Source organism: Halteromyces radiatus, assembly GCF_025201355.1.
Source record: "Halteromyces radiatus strain CBS 162.75 chromosome Unknown BX664scaffold_3, whole genome shotgun sequence".
Taxonomy (NCBI): Eukaryota; Fungi; Mucoromycota; class Mucoromycetes; order Mucorales; family Cunninghamellaceae; genus Halteromyces; species Halteromyces radiatus.
In genome coordinates this window covers 3,143,881-3,160,678 of record NW_026251689.1, presented here as the reverse complement: position 1 = coordinate 3,160,678, position 16,798 = coordinate 3,143,881, and the positions used below count along the sequence as shown (strand labels likewise).

Genomic DNA, 16,798 nt, shown 5'->3' with positions numbered 1-16,798 from the left:
AAGGTGGGGGGAAAGCGGGGAAAAAGGAATTAAAGAAAAAGGGAAAAATGGAGTTGATGAGTCAAAAAAAAAATTCAAGATTTTTATTGGCTGGAATTTTATTCCATTTGATTTTTTTTTTTTTGATTATCTTTCCCTTCTTTTTTTCTACTTTTCAAGTCAACTTGGATAGCTATGTCTTCTTTTAGTTTTAGAATATAAGTACGTTATTTATTTCAAAGTAATAACGAATTATCTGTTATCTTTGGTCAAGAGAAACCTTTGACGAGAGGACTCTATTCAAGACAATTCACTGTAAGAATACCAATCCTATACATGGCCTAATCAATTATCTACATCAAACAACTATTTGTTATTTTAAGCACACATACATATACAATGAATTCATTCGTGTCATTTTGCTGGAAAGAACAATCTCAATACCAGGGAAATCAATGGGAATATACAAGGATTGGGAAGTTTGCATTCTCAAGGTAAGAATAACAGTATTCTTTCCATGTTTTGATCGTTTGATTAAATCAATAGTTTTTATAGAAATCCACTAGGGCAACATTACACACTATCTTAGGTGCTATATCTGCAGCCGAAAGGGAAGAATGAATGCAAGATGGCAAGATGGACTTCACTGACGAAGTATGGACTGATATTGCAGGTGACGCCTTTCATTCAGACAGCGGAACAAAACATTTAGATTTACCTTACGTGTTTCTCTTCCACTTTTTTTGCTAAAGAAGGCCGATGTTTCCCATCTGAAGCTTATGCATTTCTTGTGGCTTTAACTCATGTGATACGATGGACACTATGGATCGACTCCCAGAATCCAAAGGTTACTATTTGATCATGGATAATGCGCCAATACACCAATCTAAGGAGATAGAGGCAACAAACGTGGTTACCGTTGTATATATATCTTCCGCCAAACTCGCCTGAATTGAATCCAATCGAACAGTTTTGGTCCAAGGTGAAGTATACGATTAAAAGGGATGCGCTGATGGATTCAGAAACATTGTCATCAAGATACAGGGTGAATCATAAGGATCTTTGTCTATTGGTTACTGTATCAATAGAATTCCAATTTTATGATTTTTTTGGTATATTGAGATGCGTAACAAGTATACAAAAAAAATCATAAAGGACATGGGAGGGACTATATTTTGGTGCTCACTACAGGGGTAGTCATCAAGAAGTTATGAATGTAGATTAGATTATATTATCCTTTTTTCTTTAAAAAAATAAACAAATGAATATATTTATATATCATCGCTTCTTTTTTTTTTTTATCTTTTTGTACTTAGTATCATCCTCAGCAGCAAAAAAACTCAAAAAAGTGGAATGAGTCAAGCAACAAAAAAAAAAAAGTAATCGATATCCATTTTGGGAAATCCGAAACTTTATTATACGTGTGAAAGTGATGCTGGGAATGAAAAAAATAGCATACACCAATTTTTCCACGGGTTCTCTCACTTTCTCACTCTTTTTTTATATAGATAGGACGATTCTCCTGGGATAAGAGATTCAACGCATGATCGTGAGAAAAAACAAAAAATAGAACCTGCTTATTTGATTCATTAATTATGAACCTACCCCACATATTTTTCTTTTTCTTTTCTTTTCTTCTTTTTTTTTTTTTTTTTTGCTTTTTTTTTTTCTTTTAGTTTTATAGATAATGTTTTCTTCACGTTTGACTTCCATTCGTCAACGATATTATACTTCATCAACAAGACATCAACATTATGTATATCGACGATCCAATAGTAGTCAAGCAACAGGATATCGATCTCTTGGATTACGTAGAGAAGATAAAAGTCGTTGGGAACGTCGAACTGCTTTGACTCCTGCTGCTGTTCAACAACTTATTCATGAAACTGGTACCAATGTTTATGTTCAACCTAGTACTAAACGTATTTATTCTGATGCTGATTATAAAAAGGTAAAAAAAAAAAAAATGGAAAGATTAAAAGTATATATAATTCTTTTTTTTTTTTTTTGAAATTAGGCAGGAGCTATTGTGACCGAAGATCTTTCCAAGGCAGATATCATTTTAGGCATTAAAGAAGTCCCTTCTAGTTCTTTATTGAATGATAAAACATATGTTTTCTTTTCTCATACTCATAAAGGCAATCTTGGAAATATGCCCATGTTACAATCTATTCTTGACAAGGTAAATAAAATAGAAATAAGCGGGATAAAAAAAAAGAACCCAATCCATCGTGGGAAAAAAATACAGCATACTTTTTTTTTTTTTTTTTTACCTTATCTTATCAATAACCTTATTATTATTATTATTTAGAATATTCGATTGATGGATTATGAATTGATGAAGGATGAACATGGAAAACGATTAGTGGCTTTTGGTGAATTTGCTGGAAAGGCAGGGATGATTGATATGTTACATGGAATGGGTCATCGTTTCCTTGGTTTGGGTTATTCTACTCCTTTCATGGTAAGATGATTTGAAATTATATTTGACATAAAACTCAACTTTTTCATATAGTATTTGAATATGGCTCATGGTTATTCATCTTTGGCTTCAGCTCGTTTGGCTTTGGGTCAAGTGGGATCTCAAATTGAAGATCAAGGTACTCCTGAGAAATTCGGACCTTTGATTTATGCATTTACTGGTGATGGCAATGTTGCTCATGTAAATATATAAAAAAAAAAAGATGGATAAATATTTAAATCAGTTTTCTTTACTGATTCATCTATCTATCTATATAGGGTGCTATGGATGTATTCAAAGAATTACCTCATGAATTTATTCCTGCTGAAGATTTAAGCAAAGTCGTTAATGATAAGAGTAAGTTGAAAAAAAAAATGAAATCTGATTCTATTATATATTTATTTCTTTATTTATTAGATCCTAGATTGAACAAGGTGTATGCTACTCATTTACATCCCAAAGATTATCTTTCAGAAAAAAATGGAAAAAGTTTGACTAGTTTTGAACATTATTTACAACATCCTGATCAATATCACTCTGAATTCCATCACAAGGTAAACTATTATATTATAGGAGAGTTAAGTATTCACTTTTTTTTGTTAGATTGCACCTTATGTCAATGGAGTGATCACTGGTGGTTATTGGGATCAACGTTATCCTCGTATTCTCAACAATGAACAATTGAAATCTATTCAATTACAACAAGAAAAAGGAATCATTCCTCCTGGAAAAATGATGGCTTTGGCTGATATTGTGTGTGATGTTAAGGTATAAACAAAAATTCTCAAAAAAAAATGAATGAGTTGAACGTTTTTCTATTTTCTTTTAGGGTGCCTTTGAATGTCTTTCTCATACTACAACCATTGATGATGGATTCTTTTATTATGATGCCATTAATAACAAGGAACATAAAGAGTAAGTACCCTTTTTTTTTAATACATATTTCATAACTCACTTCTTCTTCTTTTTCTGTTATTGGTAGTCCTGAAGGAAAAGGTATTCAAATCATGGGAATTGATATTCTTCCTGCTGAATTACCTGTGGAAAGTAGTCAACACTTTAGTTCCAAGTTATATCCTTATTTGAAAGAAATGGTAAATATATATATATAATATAAAACTAAATAAAACTCAATCCTCCTTTTTTTTTTTTTTTTTTTTTTTTTTTTTTTAGATTCACCCTGGAAAAACAGTCGATAATTGGTCATCCAGTATTCGTGATGCCATTATTGCTCAAGATGGTGAATTGACGTCAGCACATCAAGACCTGAAATCGCCTCTTGCATCGGTGAAAGGAGTTCAACATAAGGATAAAAAGAAGGTACTTTTACTTGGATCAGGCATGGTGGCTGGACCTTTGGTGAATCATTTGACAAAACGATCCGATGTTGAAATGGTTGTAGGTAAAGTTGTGATCTCATTTTAAGAAATAATCCATCCACTCACCTTTTATATATATATATATATATATATATATATAGCAAGCAATATGATTCAAGAAGCTCAAGCTTTGGTGGCCAATAAATCAAATGCTCAAGCCGTTACATTAGATATTTCGAATCAAGCTCAATTATCTACTATGATTTCTAAAGCAGATGTAGTTGTTAGGTAATCAATAGATTAAAAAAAAAAAAAAAGAAAAGAAAAAGATGATTGACTTTATTTTATTTTTTTATTTGATTTGATTTAGTTTTGTGCCTGCGTTTTTACATGCGAATGTTGCCAAATTATGTGTGGAACAACGAAAACATATGGTGACAGCCAGTTATGTGTCGCCTGAAATGCAAGCTTTGGATCAACAAGCTCAACAATCGGATGTTTTGATCATGAATGAAGTAGGTTTGGATCCTGGGATTGATCATATGTCTGCCATGAAGATCATTGATGATGCCAAACGTCAAGGCAAAAAGGTGAGTTATTGAAATTAAAATCGTTTATACCTGTACTAATATATTCCTTTTTTTTTTTTTTTTTTTTGTTAAAGATTCGATCCTTCATTTCATGGTGTGGTGGTCTTCCTGCTCCTGAAGCCTCCAATGTTCCTTTGGGATATAAATTCAGTTGGTCTCCTCGTGGGGTATTGACAGCTAGTGGCAATGATGCTTTGTATTGGGCTAATGGAAAGGTAACATTATCTATTCTTATTATTGAATGATCTCATGGATTTTTTTTTTTTTAGAAACATTCTATTGCTGGTGAAGATTTACTCAAATATCATTTCCCTACGATCCGAACGGCTTATCAAGGCTTTGTATTTGAAGGATTAGCTAATCGTAACTCTTTGGGTTATGCAGATATTTATGGATTGGGCGATTTAAATGAAATGGATACCATGTTTAGAGGTACATTGAGATACCAAGGTTATTCTGATTTGCTCTATGCTCTCAAGACTCTAGGTTTCCTTGATTTGAAACAATCATTAACCTGTACCAATTGGGTAAGTTTTTCTTTTTTTTTTTTTTTTTTTTTTTTTTTTTTTTTTGAAAAGGATGAAAAAAAGCGAACTTACATTTCCTTTATTAGAAACAATACTTTGATCAAGTACTTGGAAACCCTGATACCATCGCACGAAAATTGGGTTTGAACACTGGAGATGTGATGTTGGATAAAGTGAATGAAGCTTTGGACTTTTTGACACAAAAATTAGATAGAATTCCCTTCCCTAGTCAACAAGACAAGGCTTTGGATTTATTCTCTTCTCTCTTGACTCATCAATTGGCTTATCAACCTGGAGAAAAAGATATGGTGGCCATGCATCATGAATTTGGTATCGAAGCTGCCAATGGGCAAAAGGTAAAAAAAAAAAAAAAAAGGATGAATAGTCATTTAAACAAAATCTATTATTATTTTGTAGGAAACTATCACTTCCACCATGATTCAATATGGTCAAGAACATGAAACAGCAATGGCAAAAACAGTAGGTTTACCAGCAGCCATGGTAACTGAACTCGTCTTGGATAATCAAATCACTGATCGTGGTGTGTTGAGACCTATTCAACCTCAAGTGTATCTCCCTGTGTTGGATCAATTGGAATCTCATGGTGTATCCTTTGTAGAACGCGTGAAACCTGCTCATGCTATTCACTTACAACCTACTGGTAGTGGTATTTGGAAATAGTGAGTTGGATAGAAATTACTTTGTAGTCTAGATATATTTTTATTATTTTTTATTATTTGATGTTTTTGAATAAAATAAAATAAAAATAAAATAAAAAAGAAACATGTAAATTTTTATTCTGATCCATCTGCCTTTTTACCAAAAAGGATTTAGTTTTTTTTTTTTTTTTTTGGAAGTATTAAATATAAAGCGATGAGATTAGAGTGGAGTAAGATTTATTTATAAGTTACAAAAGAAAAAGATATAGGGAATATATATATGATAACTAAAAAGTAAAAGATGATGATGATAAATAACATTATATGGGAATGACAAAAAGAAAACTGTTAAGATGATAGGGAGCTTTATGCCTGGTTTGGTAGAGGATAATGAACAGCATTCATTTGAGCTTGTTTCTTTAGTCGATAACATCGTAACATTAAAAGGATGAGAGCCAAGATCACAACAACAATCACCACAATGACGGACCATCCATAATCTCTACAGTAACAGAGATAAGTGCCTTCAGAACATGATACTAAGGCTGTGGAGATCATAGGACGATGATCCAAGATACAGTTGCCAACTCGATATTCACTCATGTTTTACGTTATTCTACAATGCAAAAAAATATAGTTGATTAAATATTTGAAGGTATGATTTCTCTTTTTTTCTTTCCAACTTACAAGTAAAAGTTTATATGTATATATAAATGTGTTTGTATTGTGTTCTTTCTTGAAAGAAAAACTAAAGAAAGATATTTTTTTTTAAAAAAAAGTATGCGAGTTATATAGTTGTTGATCCCACAGCCACATTGCGTAACAGTTTTTTATTTTATTTTTCTGATCCGGTAACACAACATATCTAAATAGGGAAATTAGATGGAAAAGTTAAAAAGTGGCTTGCCCTCTTCTTTTTAAAATCAAAAATAGGAAATAAATCATACATATCATAATAAGAAAGATGATTCTCTCTATTTTTTATTATTTTTATTATTTGATTGTTTTCTATGAACATCATCATCCTATTATACAAATCATAGAAATATCTATCTCATCAATATATATCTGTGGACAAATATTACATTTAGGTCGATTTTTCTTCAAACAAGCCATCACTCATATAGTTTGCTCCGCCCCATTTCTTTTTTTCTATTTTGTCCAACTTGACATTGATTAACTTCTCCCCCTCAGCCATGTCATGTTGAACAACGCCACAATGGATGATTGACTATCTATGATTCATCGTTCAAGTATAGAAATGAAAGAAATGTATAAAATAAAAAAGAAAGAGAAGAAATAAAGGGAATAATAATCATGTCCAAATGAATGAGAAAGGAGATGCTGATCAAAATGATCCAAAAAAAGAAAAAAAAAAGGCCTGTTACTATTCCATTCTTATGCAGCCATCGTACATTGTATACTCAAAGAAATTAATTTGAATTTTAGAAACTATTTTCTTTTTGGAAAAAGGATTGCTGTACTGGTTTTTTTTTCCCTTTCGCTTGCCGGGTGGCTGGATTTTTTTTCAACGTGCAAATAAAAAAAGGTAGTATATTGAACAATAACATAAAATGACTTAAACTAAAGGCAGAGTACGGTCCCCACAAACATCCACAAACATTTTTGTTTTGTTAGGATGAAATCAACCTTTGAAGCTGACTATGAATCAGTCTTTTTTTTTTTTATTATCTTGCTATCTGTCAAAATCTTGACATTTGTCCAATTCACACACTTTAACCATTTCTCACACTTTTGACCAAGACCTTCTTTTCTTTTTTATATTTTTGGTCTCATCTGAATCACTATTCTTACACAGTTTCATCCGTTATTACTTTTTCATCACATTTATCAGTTTCATCCATTTTATTTTATCATTGTTTCTATCTAAAAATAATCTTTAGTTTTAGTATAAATACGTCTAGTAGTTTATATATTTTTTCTCTTTGTCAAAGATCAAATCAATTTTATAAAATAAAAGATTGTATAATCAAATCATCTTGGCCACTCTTAAGAAATAATCATCTTAAGTTTTATATTTATTATTTTATTATCAAGTTATATTCAAGTCTTTATATATTATTATTTTATTTGATCATCATCAAGAGTGATCATCATCAAGACATCTACTTCCATATTTGGATTACTATATTTTTTTTTTATCAAGATATATTTTGTTCTTTTTATATAAAAGAACTGGTGCTCACTACATTCAACCATCATCAATATTATTATATTAATAATAATATCCCTCAACTACTTAAAACAATCATCCACCCAAAAACAAATAAATACATAACAGTTTAATTGTTAAGAAGGAAGAAATCTCCTTGTCTCATATTTTTAATTTCAGCAACATGATGATTTTTTTGGAAACAGTCACCAAAATAAAAAAGTCGATTTTATTCACGAACAACATTACGAATTCTTTCGCTTACGGAATTTTTTTTCTTTTCTTTCTTCTGGGCATATCTCTGCATAATCTCAAGCACTTTTTTAATGACTTGCGCAGCCAACTATTGTGGAAAGTATCTTGAATGACTGATTCTACGTTTACAAATCTTTTTCTCGAAGAAAGCACTATGGTTCATTGACATTTGTAGGATTTTCTGGTATGGAAAAAGACCAACGACGACACAAGCATCTCAACTTTCAACAGGCGTATCTTTTATTATCGGAATATCAGTCCTTACTGAACAGCTTCCTCTATAAATTGCACATTGGAATGGGTATTACGTGGTGCGCTTGAAGACAGAGGGAAAGGTAATGTATTTATTGAAAAATAAACGACGAGTTTACATAATAATTCTGATTTTTACCTTTTGTGTTTTCTTTTACTTATAGTTCACAAAGAGGCAATTCAAGACATGATGGGAACAGTGACCTCAATCTTCAGCTTCGAACAAGAAAAAAAAAAGTTATCCACAACATTGTGTCCAGTAGCAATGTTACCATCAATTCCGGTGACACTCGTTTAATCTTCCAACAATTATGCCATTGCCAAGGATTTGATTCGACTGGGGATGTTCAGCAAAGAGAGCATCCTTCAACATCATCACAAGACCATGCTATCTTTCCAAATGATTGGTAAGTCAATGAAATAAGACAATGACATACACTTTTTTTTTTTTGTGATTTGATAGTGCATTGTCGGTATAAACTGATCTTCTCATCTTTTCCTTTTCAGTCTAACTTCTAGGTATCGCTGTTCAAGAAGATGATCCAAGCTCACTCTTATTGCAACGTTGTGTACCAATCATTGAACAAAGGTTACGAACGATCCACGAGGATCTATCACGTCAAATGGAAGCACATCGATCAACATCATCTACAACAAACGATTACATCTCACAGTTGGTGACTGGAAGGGCAACACTCAGTCTAAATATCAACTTCAATGATGGTAATTCCTCTGTCGTTGCAACTTCGACACCAGTGCCATCCGCTCATCAACATGTCTCAACATCATCCTCACCGTCAACGCCAAATACAAATCATCAGGTGCCGCCTCTTTACCGGATGAATCGTGCTATAAAATCACTGGATGACTTGTGGAGAGAATGGTACGTTGGGCTTACCGGTGGTTACGCAGTGGACGATTTAGAAAAACGTTGGGGGATCGCAGTGGAGGAAGGACAGCAAGGAAAGAAAGTTTTACAGTCGAAGACGCCGGATTATCGACCAGATCAACAAGTACTCTGTGGAAAGGAATGTATCAACAAGAACAGCCCTGGAGCGTGCAGAGGAACGACGCGCCCGCCATGGATATTCATTACATTACTTAGGTGAAAACCCATGCATGATCTATGAAGATATGATATAGCATCTTCTGTTTCCCTTCTTTTTTATGCCTTTTTTTTTTACGTATATATAATAAAGGATTATTTGTTTTGAATCATTCTTTCTTTTTCTCTCGGTCTTTTTTAAACATATATCATATTAGTTGTTGTCTTTTTTTTTTTTTTTTTTTAATCTTGTCATCCATATAAATTTCTTTTCTCATGTAAATTCGATTACTTTTATGCTGATGTTAGTAAATTATCCTTTCACATCATAGGTCATTGCAATCATAAGTATTTGTGTTTATTTGGTTTTTTTAAAATAAAATAAAAAAAAAGAAAGAGATGAATCGTACTAAACTACGTATTTGTCAATATAATGTTTTTTTTTCTTTAATCGATGGATAAAGCTTCTCTGTACAAGAGTGACAAACATTTCAGTATCTCCTTTCGTTCAGTAGGATCGGCGAGAGAAAATCCATGTTGAGGAAATCGATGAATATTGATTTGTTCATGTTGTGGCAAACCCCCAAGTAGTTCATTGATGTATCCTTCTGTCGCTTTCATACTATAAAAATAGACGGTACCTGCCATGAATTTCATCCCCACTAGTTTGCTGGGTCTAATCCTATCGAAAAGAATGTAATTGAGTTCAATAGCGGCAATCATCGCACAAGCCAATTGTAGATCACCATGTTTATAGGAGGTACTATTTCGATGTGCGTCTACTTGAAGCAGCCAAATCAATTGCTCGCCACGTTGTCCAACTTTATCTACATTCGCAGTAAATCTTTCTTCGCCGACAGCCAATCGTAATAGACAAGGTTCCATCTTCAAATTGAGTCCTTCGTCCAAATTTGCTTGTTCACATAAAAAGCTGGCCAAGTCACTAATATACCTTTCGTTATTTGGGATATTGCTATCATCATTATTCCGCAGTACTCGCTTTAATTTTCCCAGAAAACGTCGTTGGTTGCTGGTGAGTCCGTCTTCCTCCGATGCTACAAAGTTTATGATAATGGATTCATCGAATGTTTCCAATACCAACTCTTGTAAATTAGTCAATGGAGTGTCATCGTTGTTTGTGTTGAAAATGAGCGACATGTCATTCGTTGACTGAATATTGATACGTAAACGCGTTTCTTCGTGTTCTCGAAAGAGGGAAGTGTTTTGACGAAAGTCATAGATATTAAAGTGACTTTGGTGACGCATGTTTCGTATGGTGTTGAAAGTAACAGTGTTTGTTTTGTTGTGGATCGCGTTTCTTTTTTATTTTCTTCTCTGCTGCGTGTTCCCAATTTGTGGACGTCTTGTGATCTTTTTGTTGACTATCATATGAAAGTAGTTATATGGTGTGTATGGACAGAGTACGCATTATTCAGTTATTTTTGATTTTCCGCTTTCTGATAAAAAGAAAAACTGCTTTTTCTCTTTCTTTTCTTTTCTTTATTATTTTTTTATCATTTTTTTTTATCTTTTTTCTGACAACATTACGACACAAATCAATATTCCTTGTCGCTGAAGTTTGGATTGTCAAGGAGGAATAAGGAAGTTACCAATGGATTCTCAAGCAAAATGAATGAAGATTGTATACACATAACGCAGCCCAATCACCTTTGTCACCAAACAGGAATTCTGTCTTCTGAATCTATTGCCAATGTTTTCCCAAAAGTGTTATTCTATCTGTTATCCATATGATGCGAAACTTCGAACACTACTATAGGATTCTACTCTCAAAATATATGGGAAAAGAATGAATGGTACTCTAAGGGTATATGCAGGTTGGTTGACAAGGCAAGCTTTAGGGAAACAAGCAAGGAAAGCAACAGCATATGGCATCCAGGATGATTTGGTGACAAATGATAAGTTCAACTACCAGAAAATCAAGGTATATATACTCCTTTTTTTTTTTTTTTTTTTTTTTTTTTTTTTTACTATATTGCTATTGTTGGTTCTACTATTTTACTTATATATTACTATTGTTTTCTACTATTTTTACTTAAAGGACAACTTGTTACAAACACTACGAAACATGGGAAAGAATGAAAACGATATCAAAAATCATTACTATCCTCTGATTTTGATGTAGATATGGGAAACCAAGTAAGGAAAAGTCCACATCAAGATTTGCTACTTCTCAATTGAAAGACGATCCAAGACACATAACTGCTGATTTGGATATGAATAATTATATTATCATCTGGAACGGATTACGGAATTGCGACATTAGAATGGAACACTTCACTGTAGATAACAACGAAGTATACACGCTCATGTATTGCGGCGGTTGTAATCGGATACATAACAGAGACAAAAATGCAGCAGCGAATATGTGGAAGCTTATTGATCACCATATGTCTCACGGTAACCGATCGCCTACTCTTACCCGACAAAATCAACGCCAAAGATATAACAATGGTATAAGACCTGATTGGAAGCGTTATGGATTTGCAATCATGAATGGAATAACACAGTTGTAGATTGGAGCAAAACAAGGTAGCCAACATTAGCCTTCCGAATGATTTTATTATATTAGTACGAAAAACCCTTATGCAACACCGAACAAGATTGTGGCAAAACCAAACAAGAAATCGGACGCTTTAGAATTTTGCGGTAACATCATGTCACCTCAAAGAAGTACCAGGTACAAAAACGAAAAGATTCGGAATCTTACTAGGAATCTTAGAAACAATCTGGATCTCACGATAATTCTTGGTGCTGCTCTGTTATAAAGTAGTTATACCTCTATTGGATGTGCTTGCAACAAACATCGGAAATGTGTACTTTGGCAAATCGTGTTTCGCTAATTCAATCATTCAAATTCTATGATAAACAACAGCAGGTAATGCCAGCAACTCAAACGACGAATGAAATGAAATTATCCAGTGATGCTTACCTTCTCTAGTTAGTGTTTTATCAAATATATATATATATATTTATCAATAAAAACAACATTTATTTTTCCAATCGGTGTAGTAACAATGATTATTTCGATCTGATGTAAAGAAGGATATATTGTCACATGATGATACAGAAAAAGGAATTTTTTTTTTTTTTTTAATGATGATTGAGGGTAAAGTAGCAAAACAACTGGTTCTTTTACTTATGACGGATAGTCATTTTCATTTTGGAGAGTAGTACAATTATGGCTGTTCTATGATCGAAAGTTTCATATAATTAAGGTTGATCACAAAAGTACAAGCCAAAAATATACTTTTCTGCATTGATTTCAAAAATGGCAAGTGTACAAAGTGTAGAACACAATTTTTTTTTATTTATTTAGAAAATCTTATTTTATCATAGTAATACTAATTTAACAGCCTGCTCCACAAGTCCACTAGAGAACGATCACAAAAAAAAAAAAAAAAAAAAAAACAAGATGAATACCGTCATGAAAGGGATACTTATATTTCATCTTTGATAATCATTACCTTGTGAGATGTACAAGCACCGAATCCATCAGTAGTAGCACATGATAAGGTATTCCATCCTTCAGGTTGGCACGAATAACCACGGCTTTGCAATCCACCCAAAAATTCATCACGATGATAACTACCAGTCCTGGAACATCGATCAGCACATGTATACCAGCAACGACCACCCGTAGCACCCCTAGAAATACAAGCATCATCGCATGCCATGACAACAGAAGAAGAAGATGCGACCACAAGAAGAGCCAAAGAAACAGATTTGATCAACATCATTATTATTTAATGAAAAAAAAAGTTAAGGGGCTATTCAGTCTTCTTAGTTCTTTTTATAGTTTTACAAAGTAGATTTTCTAGATTTGTTGTAAAAAAAAAAAAAAAAAAAAAAAAAAAAAAAAAAAAAAAAATACAGTAATTCATCAATGAACTAGCAATGAGAGGTAATCATCTGAGAGGTGTGCAGCATACTACCATCAGCTCCTTTATAAGAACCAGCATGTTCTTTTAATCATCACCCATAACCACTCGCAACATATCGTTCAATCTTTCAATCTATCCGTTATTCATACCTTCATACGTTCATCATCACATTTCATCTATTATCATTTATTCATTCATGATCATATGTCACCCAGTATGATACGTTACCAAGATCTAACGTGATGGTGCAAATCAGCGTATAGTAACATAAAACCTGGATCAAGGTTACGCTTCTGAATCACACCAAAAGTACAAGGCACAGGGGTTCCCAGAATTAATAAAAAATGAGGCAAAGCCAATTCGTTTAACATAGATTTACCTTTTCTGTCATATTTCTCAAATCATGATACTTTTTTATCGCACTTTTCTTTTTAAGGAAAAAGAAAAAAAAACCAGAAAATTTTCAGCCAATCTTACGCATGTTTGGTTTTTTAATTTATATTTCAGAATGATTCTTTTTTTTTCTGCCTGTACTAACCATTTATGCCATAGTATGCTGATTGCGCCATATCGTATCACATCATTCCAGGGGAAAAGTTATGATCCATCTTGTCTTTATTTTTTTTTTTTTCTGTAAATCCCAGGTTCTGACTTTTTTTAATCATATGCCGAAACTTAATCTGATTAGATTCGATTTGAACGTTTCCCCAAAAACCAAAAGGAGCATATTTTAAATACAATGTTTAAAAAAAGCGATAGAGGAAAAGAATCCACTGATATATTTATTTCATCATATAAGAAAAAAAAAAAGAAAACAAGAGAAAATACTAAATAGATAGAACTACAAGTAAGAGGAATATTCAATAAAAGTAAGAATGAATTAACATCCAAATCCACAAGTCCACTTGTGAGTGAAGCATCCACCGAAATCAGGGGTCTTGGTACAAGACAAAGACGTAGCACCTTCGGGACGGCAATCATAACCCCTATCAGAAAGAGCACCCAAGAATTGACCTTGATGATGAGAACTAAAGAGAAGAAAGACAAAGATGAGAATGATGAGTAAAAAAAAAAAAATAATATATATTATCTATGATGATTATCATCAATGTATTACCCGCTCAAATTGCAACTGTTTTCAATGCAAGAGTAGTAACAGCGGCCATCACGTTCGGAAACACCAGCACAAGCATTGGTACAAGCAGAGACCATAGCAATACAGGCCATCAAAACCATGAACACAAAGGAGATAGAGGACTTCATTCTTGAGATTTGGATTTGTCTTTAAGTTGTTAAGATGAATACAAAAAAAAAAGTCGAGAAGATCGAAAACATGATGTATTTATATTAAATCAAGTGCACGGAGTTGACTTCATCCCGTATGATCTCTCTTTTTTTCTTTTTTGGCTTGTTCATGCACCATAAACACATCATCGCACGAAATCCAAAAAAAAAGATACAGCCTCAGTTGTACAACTTGCACTATATTTTATTCGATTTTTCTCTTTCTCTATTTTCTTTCTTTTTTTTTTTTGGACTGGGGCATTCATATTAACAAAGTTGCATGGAGTTACAAAGATGGCGAAGCAAAAGTTTATTATCACACCAGGAAATTAAAAACAACCATTTATTGGGATGATGTAAAAAACAGAAAACATGTTCTAGGTTTGATCTACATGGATGACGGAAAAGACGGAAAATTTGTTATAGTTAATCAACAAGCCGATTATCATTACAAACAGAGTGAATTGAAAAATCATCATAATAGATGCAAGTAAAAAAAAAAAAAAAGAAAGATAAGAGGTCATATCAGTCTATACATCATCGTCCAGATATCCCGACAATAGTAAAAAAAAAAATCAATAGAACAGAACAATAGATATCATTCCGTAAATAAAATAACTTTTTTTATTCGTATAACAGAAAAAAAAAAAAAAAAACAGAAAGAATACATAATAATAGTACATAGAATAGATCATGAGTAGAATATGGCTTGATTCTTTTAACAGTTTCTGCCACAGGTCCACTAAAAAGCACAAATAGCCAAGAAGAATTGAGTTGAAAATATCAATCATATCTTTTATTTTTATTTTTTTTACCTTGTGTCCATAACATCCACCCATTCCATTGGAGTCGCAAGAAAGAGTATCATAACCAGTTGATACGCAGTTGTAACCTCTGACTTGAAGACCAGCCAAAAATTCATTACGATGATGAAAAGCAGGAGTGTAACAAGCATCGAGACACCTATAATTACACTTGCCAAAACTTTCACCAGTAGACATACAGGCATCATCACAAGCAAATACACTAGAGGATATCATCAAGGCCAATCCAGTAGTTAACATCAAAAAAAACTTCATTTTGCAAATAAATAATTTGTTTAAGGAAAAAAAAAAGTGAGGGAAAAGCGAAAGAAAAAGAAAAGAAATAAAAGAGTGTACTGTTATTTTCAAGATGGGTGTGGCTCAAGATGATGAATGATAATGTAGGGCATGACCGAAACTAACCAAATATATGATATGAATGAAAATACCTGGATTTATTTGTGTTACAATTTACTTTGAGGATGAACTTTTTTGAACAATGAGAATTTAGAAGATCGACCATTACCTCAGACAGAATATTTTGGTACAACCTTTCACTCATTCGTTCAATCACATATATACATATATATAAATATTATTACATAACACAGTTTACAGGAAAAGAACCTACGGATGCTCATACTTATATACAAAATTTTCCCTGATCAATGAAAAAAGGTTGAGGATTCACCTTTCAACCACTATCGTCTTTCGTGTCAACACATTGCGTAAAGTAAAAAGAATAAAAAAAAAACTTTATTGAACAAAAAGTACGTATAGACTAATGATCTGAATGTATTAAAACAGTAAAAAAAAGTCAATGGAAAGTAAAAGAGAAAGAGAAACAAAAATAATTAACGAAAAGATAAAAAAGAGTTAGGACTTTGAAGATCAATCATCCTGCGCCTAGTCTAACCAATAGAAATATTCCCTTGAGCAAAAGAGCTTAAAATGAAACAATGATAAAGAATGTCTTATCATAATGAATCATTAATAGTATATTAAATACATCCTTTTTGTTGGTACATGTGATTTCTATGACAAACGTATCGACATAGTTTATCAATTCTTTTGATCAGAGGAACAACATTCCTGTCTATCAGAATGATTTTCAAAGTCCTATTTTTTGTTCTCTTTGAATCATTTGGTACGCGTAACTTTTTACTTTTTTTTTCACTCTTTCTTTCTTCTCCATTCACTTTTTTTTTATATATTTTTATTTTATCAATATGTGGTCACTAGTGGTTATACTTTCTATTCAATAAAGTTTTTTTTTTATTTTATTTTTATTCCAACTACTTTTGTATGTCAACGGAATTCATTCCTGTATGGCATCATTTGCTTTTTAAACAATCGGTAAGACGAAAGATGCTGGAGATTGGTCACAATTTATATTTCTATTTTTATTTTTTTTATAGGGATATCAACCACATTTTATTATATGACAAGGAGTGTATTGATATTCATGGAATTATCCAAGATAGTGGCTCTCTAGTGGTTTATTCCAAGAATGCTATCCTAGACGCTTCTACGTTCACCTTTGCACGCA

At 32.5% G+C, this 16,798-nt stretch overlaps 7 protein-coding genes across 7 annotated transcripts; 3 read left to right on the top strand and 4 right to left on the bottom strand.

Moving 5' to 3' along the window:
• Positions 1 to 1,654: 1,654 nt before the first annotated feature.
• Positions 1,655 to 5,671, top strand: BX664DRAFT_295591 (Saccharopine dehydrogenase-domain-containing protein). Its single transcript, XM_051542158.1, has 16 exons — positions 1,655 to 1,930; positions 1,997 to 2,161; positions 2,291 to 2,443; positions 2,495 to 2,641; positions 2,719 to 2,797; positions 2,858 to 2,994; positions 3,044 to 3,208; positions 3,270 to 3,355; positions 3,423 to 3,534; positions 3,614 to 3,842; positions 3,921 to 4,047; positions 4,130 to 4,349; positions 4,424 to 4,564; positions 4,619 to 4,876; positions 4,963 to 5,232; positions 5,294 to 5,671. Exons 1-16 carry the CDS (start codon positions 1,667 to 1,669, stop codon positions 5,555 to 5,557), a joined length of 2,817 nt encoding a protein of 938 aa, XP_051402153.1. The 5' UTR covers positions 1,655 to 1,666; the 3' UTR covers positions 5,558 to 5,671.
• A 2,478-nt stretch (positions 5,672 to 8,149) lies between these two features.
• On the top strand, positions 8,150 to 9,324 carry BX664DRAFT_385083 (uncharacterized protein; the record flags this gene model as incomplete). Its single annotated transcript, XM_051549222.1, has 3 exons — positions 8,150 to 8,274; positions 8,380 to 8,622; positions 8,805 to 9,324. 3 exons carry the CDS (start codon positions 8,150 to 8,152, stop codon positions 9,322 to 9,324), a joined length of 888 nt encoding a protein of 295 aa, XP_051402152.1.
• Positions 9,325 to 9,616: 292 nt separating this feature from the next.
• On the bottom strand, positions 9,617 to 10,531 carry BX664DRAFT_330344 (uncharacterized protein). The gene has a single exon (XM_051544959.1). The coding sequence runs from the start codon at positions 10,524 to 10,526 to the stop codon at positions 9,708 to 9,710; it is 819 nt and encodes a 272-aa protein (XP_051402151.1). The 5' UTR covers positions 10,527 to 10,531; the 3' UTR covers positions 9,617 to 9,707.
• Positions 10,532 to 10,678: 147 nt separating this feature from the next.
• BX664DRAFT_358112 (uncharacterized protein) lies at positions 10,679 to 12,281 on the top strand. Its single transcript, XM_051548005.1, has 4 exons — positions 10,679 to 11,202; positions 11,320 to 11,327; positions 11,404 to 11,790; positions 11,851 to 12,281. The coding sequence occupies exons 1-4, from the start codon at positions 11,068 to 11,070 to the stop codon at positions 12,044 to 12,046; spliced, it is 726 nt and encodes a 241-aa protein (XP_051402150.1). The 5' UTR covers positions 10,679 to 11,067; the 3' UTR covers positions 12,047 to 12,281.
• Positions 12,282 to 12,617: 336 nt separating this feature from the next.
• Positions 12,618 to 13,015, bottom strand: BX664DRAFT_372543 (uncharacterized protein; the record flags this gene model as incomplete). Its single annotated transcript, XM_051548676.1, has 2 exons — positions 12,618 to 12,651; positions 12,746 to 13,015. 2 exons carry the CDS (start codon positions 13,013 to 13,015, stop codon positions 12,628 to 12,630), a joined length of 294 nt encoding a protein of 97 aa, XP_051402149.1. The 3' UTR covers positions 12,618 to 12,627.
• A 1,027-nt stretch (positions 13,016 to 14,042) lies between these two features.
• Positions 14,043 to 14,450, bottom strand: BX664DRAFT_372541 (uncharacterized protein; the record flags this gene model as incomplete). The annotated part of the gene is made up of 2 exons (XM_051548675.1): positions 14,280 to 14,450; positions 14,043 to 14,190 (listed from the first exon to the last, which is right to left on the bottom strand). Exons 1-2 carry the CDS (start codon positions 14,423 to 14,425, stop codon positions 14,043 to 14,045), a joined length of 294 nt encoding a protein of 97 aa, XP_051402148.1. The 5' UTR covers positions 14,426 to 14,450.
• A 714-nt stretch (positions 14,451 to 15,164) lies between these two features.
• BX664DRAFT_313717 (uncharacterized protein) lies at positions 15,165 to 15,811 on the bottom strand (the record flags this gene model as incomplete). The annotated part of the gene is made up of 3 exons (XM_051542632.1): positions 15,165 to 15,188; positions 15,262 to 15,519; positions 15,725 to 15,811. The coding sequence occupies 3 exons, from the start codon at positions 15,809 to 15,811 to the stop codon at positions 15,165 to 15,167; spliced, it is 369 nt and encodes a 122-aa protein (XP_051402147.1).
• Between the last annotated feature and the right edge of the window lie 987 nt (positions 15,812 to 16,798).

Excerpts from the sequence above, each read along its gene's own strand:
- BX664DRAFT_295591 (XM_051542158.1), top strand. The coding sequence starts at position 1,667 with ATGTTTTCTTCACGTTTGACTTCCATTCGTCAACGATATTATACTTCA. Across the intron at positions 2,798-2,857 it reads CAAAGTCGTTAATGATAAGA|ATCCTAGATTGAACAAGGTG; the intron begins GTAAGTTGAAAA and ends TTTATTTATTAG. Across the intron at positions 4,048-4,129 it reads AAAGCAGATGTAGTTGTTAG|TTTTGTGCCTGCGTTTTTAC; the intron begins GTAATCAATAGA and ends GATTTGATTTAG.
- BX664DRAFT_330344 (XM_051544959.1), bottom strand. The coding sequence starts at position 10,526 with ATGCGTCACCAAAGTCACTTTAATATCTATGACTTTCGTCAAAACACT.
- BX664DRAFT_358112 (XM_051548005.1), top strand. The coding sequence starts at position 11,068 with ATGAATGGTACTCTAAGGGTATATGCAGGTTGGTTGACAAGGCAAGCT. Across the intron at positions 11,791-11,850 it reads ATGAATGGAATAACACAGTT|TACGAAAAACCCTTATGCAA; the intron begins GTAGATTGGAGC and ends TTATTATATTAG.